At 33.1% G+C, this 4,362-nt stretch overlaps 1 protein-coding gene across 1 annotated transcript; it reads left to right on the top strand.

Annotated features, from left to right (window-relative positions):
- Positions 1–896: 896 nt before the first annotated feature.
- On the top strand, positions 897–2,479 carry LOC133795579 (F-box/LRR-repeat protein At3g26922-like). Its single transcript, XM_062233033.1, has 3 exons — positions 897–1,200; positions 1,401–2,185; positions 2,303–2,479. The coding sequence occupies exons 1-3, from the start codon at positions 897–899 to the stop codon at positions 2,477–2,479; spliced, it is 1,266 nt and encodes a 421-aa protein (XP_062089017.1).
- The last annotated feature ends 1,883 nt before the right edge of the window (positions 2,480–4,362 follow it).

Raw genomic sequence — 4,362 nt, 5'->3', positions numbered from 1 at the left:
TAATTTTCAATCCCCAAATATAAAATGGGGCGGGGATGGGGATGGGGATGGGGATGACCCTCCCCGCCCCGACGGGGTCCCGTTTAAATTATTATATATTTTTGTAATATTTTATATTTATTTTATATAATGCACATGGAGCGGGAAATTAGCGGGGAACGGAAAAAAATAAAAAACTATTAAAACAAGAATTTTCGTTATTTAAACACTTATTATATATAGAAGAGATATACTATATTTATTTTATTCTTTTGAGAAACACATTTTTTTTTGTTTGAGAAATTTGAGAAACACATTTACATTTATATTTTTGTGTGATGAATGCTCCCAATATATATTTTCTGTGTGTAACTATGATTTTTTTTTAAAAGAGTACTATGTTATATTCTTGCCATGCAATTAATTTTTTTGTTATTACTTCTTCAATTTATAAAATTATTCCATGGAAGTAATTCAACAGAAAATGCCCTAGAGCTTATCTTAAAATACGTCGCTTCCTCTGCCTTTCTCTCGGGACGGAGCAGCCAAACCCATAAGGCCATAATCATATATATATGTTTCACTGTCAATACTCTCTCACTCTCAGCTTCTAATCCTCTCTTTCGTAAAACCCTTCCCACTTGCCAAGCTCTCAATACTTTGAGTCTTCTCCGTACATTGTTGTTGAAGAAGGAGAAAACTTCTGCAGCCACAATTAATTAAGGGTAACGAAATTTATTTGTGTAGTCTATTTATTTTCTCTTTTCACACTGTAAACCCTTGAAAAAATTCATCTAGTATTATAGGGATGAAAGCAAATTAATTACTTGATCACTTACGTACCAGGCCTGTTATTTATTTTTTTCCTTTCTGATCTGTTGTTTCTTGTTACAGTCCCAATTGTTGTTTTTTAACTTATGGCTGTAAAGGGCGGGACAAGAGGTAGAGGTCGTCCGGCGAAAAAAAGGGTTAAAACGACATATTCATCAATTACTGAGGACAGAATTTCAAAACTACCTGATGCAGTTATTGTACACATCTTGTCGTTTCTCCCCACTGTGGATGTCGTTCGGACATGCATCCTTTCAAAGCGTTGGAAATTCATGTGGTATTCAGTCCCCGTACTCTTTTTCTCCGATGCTACTACTGATTTTCAATCGCCACAGGGCCTAGAAAAGTTCTACAAATATGTGGATGATTGTTTGGAACACCGAAAGAGAGGTATGTATTTTATTGTCGATTCAGTCGTTACTGGTTTTAAGCTTGAGATGAGGAATTTCTATCAATCTAGCAAGTCTGCCCACCTAGATAAATGGTTAGCTTTTGCAGTTAAGAATAAAGTCAAGGAAATAAATCTTCGCTTGAATTCTAACTGCGAAGATGGTGATAAAAACCATTACTATTGTTTACCTGAAACGTAGTCAACGCTAGAGATTTGACTATTTTGGAGTTGGAAGGGTTAGATTTGGATGCTACCTATTCAATTGGACTTCCAGCATTGAAAACTTTGTCGATGAAAAACTTTTACTTTCAACATGAAAAGGGTGATGCAGTATTTAAGCTTTTGTTGGATTGCCCTTCCCTTGAGAATTTGGTGTTAAATTTGTGTGGTAACATGGGTACTATTGGTCATCTGCTCCCTTTACAAAGTTTAAGCCTCAAGTTCATAAAAATTGAAAATTTTGAGGATGCAATACCTTTTCAGGTTGAAGCCGTAAATCTTGAGTCTTTGGTACTAAATGGATTTATGTTTGAAATCTCAAATCTTTCTACCTGCAAGGCAATAAGAAATCTCTCACTAACTTTTAATAGTAGTGTTGAAGACCCGGCATCATTAGAGTATCTTATTTCAAACCTTCCACTGCTTGAGAATTTGACTTTGGAGGATTGCAATGAATTGAAGTTGGAGAACATTAAGATATCGAATCAACAGTTGAGAAGTTTCAATTTGAAGAATAAATATACTAAATATGATCATGGAATGAACATTATAATTGAATCAGCTCCAAAATTAGCATTTTTTTGTTATGAGGGTGATATCAACTTCATCCTATCAATAAAGTCCTCTAATTTATTGAATGGAAAATTCGTAATTTCTAATCTACATGAGAACTATGACCCAAATTGGTTTACTAGTATGATGGTTTTTCTTCTAAATCTCAATTGTTCTTGGAAAGTTATAACCCTGCATGTGCACTCAGACAAGGTACGTTCAGTACTTTATTATTTCTCTTATTTTATTATGTAGCTTTATTTCAAGTTAGTATTATTAGTCTATTTAACAAACGTTGATATGTTTATTCATTTTCATATATACATGAAGGATCTCGTTTTGTCAGAAAATTTCAAAAAGATATGTCGTTCTCCCTTGTTTAATTGGAAGCATCTCAGAGTTATCACTGATGATAAGCCAGAAAAAGAATCAAACCTGAAAGACTCCTTGATGTGGATCTCACCCTTTCTAGAAACATTATCTATTAATGAAAAGGTCATACTTTAGTTGTTACTGCTGATCCAATTATGAGCAGGAATGGTCTTTTATTTGTTTTCTTAGCTAATTACTACTTTAGACCTTTTGAGATTTTAATTACTTTATCGATAATTTAGTATGACTGAGTTTGACTACTTTGCATAGGAATGTGATATTTTTCTTTTCTTTCATTTGCTTGTGAATTTCATTTGCTTGTGAATGAGAAGATGGGCTATGGCAATTAGTTATCTTATTAATTTTTTACTTATTATATTTATTTGATGGGGTTCTTCAATATTTGATATCATTAATTTACATCTGAAACAATTATTTCACTTATATTGATATTTTATGTATTGTCATACCTTGTCTATCAACCATAAGATTCATATTTTATTCAATATGAAATGTTTTGGGTGCTTGCTAAAAAGATGGGTAATTATTAAATGTTAGCCTAATTAAAACTTGTTTTTAATGGCCGAACTGGTTTAGACAATGGCATGTCTTTCAAGGTAATGAGTCTATCAACTTCAAAAACCATGATATTTTGTCTTCTTTTCTAATTGGTTTCACTTTCTCTTTGAGTAAAGGTTAAGTTTCTACATATCTAAAGCCATTTACATGGCCTATAAATTAACTGCCTCAGCTGGGCGATTCGGAGCAAAATATGTTCGAATTTTATTGTGACAAGGTCGAAAAATATACAAATTATTTTATAACATATCTATTATCTTTTATTGTACTACAAAAAATCTTAGTTTTAGTAACAAATTTATTGTGACTAAAAACAAAAAATTTGTGACTAAAAATAATCCATCTTACTTATGTCATCACTAAAAAGTCTGTGGTTAAAAGTATTAGTCACAAAAATTACAATTTGTTTGTCACTAAATTTATTTTTAGTCACAACAAACTTTATCATTAAAAATAGGTTGTGACTACAACTACATTAGTGACAACTTGTGATTAAGTATGATTTTTTAGTCACAAGTAATTTTTTGTTGTTACTAAAAGTGACATTTAGTTACACAAAATATATGTTGTGACTAAAAAGTTGTCACTAAAAGTTACATTTTTTGTAGTAGTATAGTGTCCCACATGGAACAAGTGTAAGAATATGAGTAACTCCACTAATAATCAATTGGTTTTAAGATGAAACTTCATGATTCTTGAAATAGTATCATGAGTTATATCCACACCTATTACCTATCAAAATATCCATATACCTAATTAAAAAGTAAGCTTGCTATAATGCTAAGCCATGGTGAGCAAAAAATAACCACCATCTTGAGGGAGATATTTACTACTACAAAAATACATTTTTAGGACACTCACATAAATGCGAGTCCTTAAAGAATTTGTTTTAGGACTCGCTAAACTATGTGTGTCCTAAAAGTTTGAGTTTTTTTTTTAAATAAACACCTTCTGGACTATTTAGGTGCGAGTCCTAAAAACTAATGTGTATCATAAAATTTTGAATTTTAAAAAACTCGGGTGCGAGTCCTAAAAACATTATTCGCGAGTCCTAAAAACTTATGTGTATCATAAAATTTTGAATTTTAAAAAATTTCGAATTCCCTCCAATTTTTTTTTAACAAAAGTTTTATTATTATATATTAAAAAAAACAAAAAAATCACACAGCCCACATTTTCACTCTCTCTCCTCGGTTCCCTCTCTCTCTCTCCCAAAGTTTCTTCTCTCTCTCCCTCTCTCCCGAAGTGCCACCGCCGAACGCTGCCGTCCCACCTCCGGCCACTGCCACGCACCAGACCAATGGAAGCGCCGTCCCCCGAGACCCCCGACCCTCGGAGATGGCGACCTCACGCGCGACCTAAGGCCCTCAACGGAGCACTTGAAGTTCGGTCATTCATGAGTTTAAATTTCTCCCAAACTTTCCGAGCATATTCCGGCC

The sequence above is a fragment of the Humulus lupulus genome, chromosome 8 (assembly GCF_963169125.1).
Source record: "Humulus lupulus chromosome 8, drHumLupu1.1, whole genome shotgun sequence".
Taxonomy (NCBI): domain Eukaryota; kingdom Viridiplantae; phylum Streptophyta; class Magnoliopsida; order Rosales; family Cannabaceae; genus Humulus; species Humulus lupulus.
The sequence above is the reverse complement of the archived record's forward strand: the minus strand, read 5'-3'. Positions and strand labels throughout refer to the sequence as shown.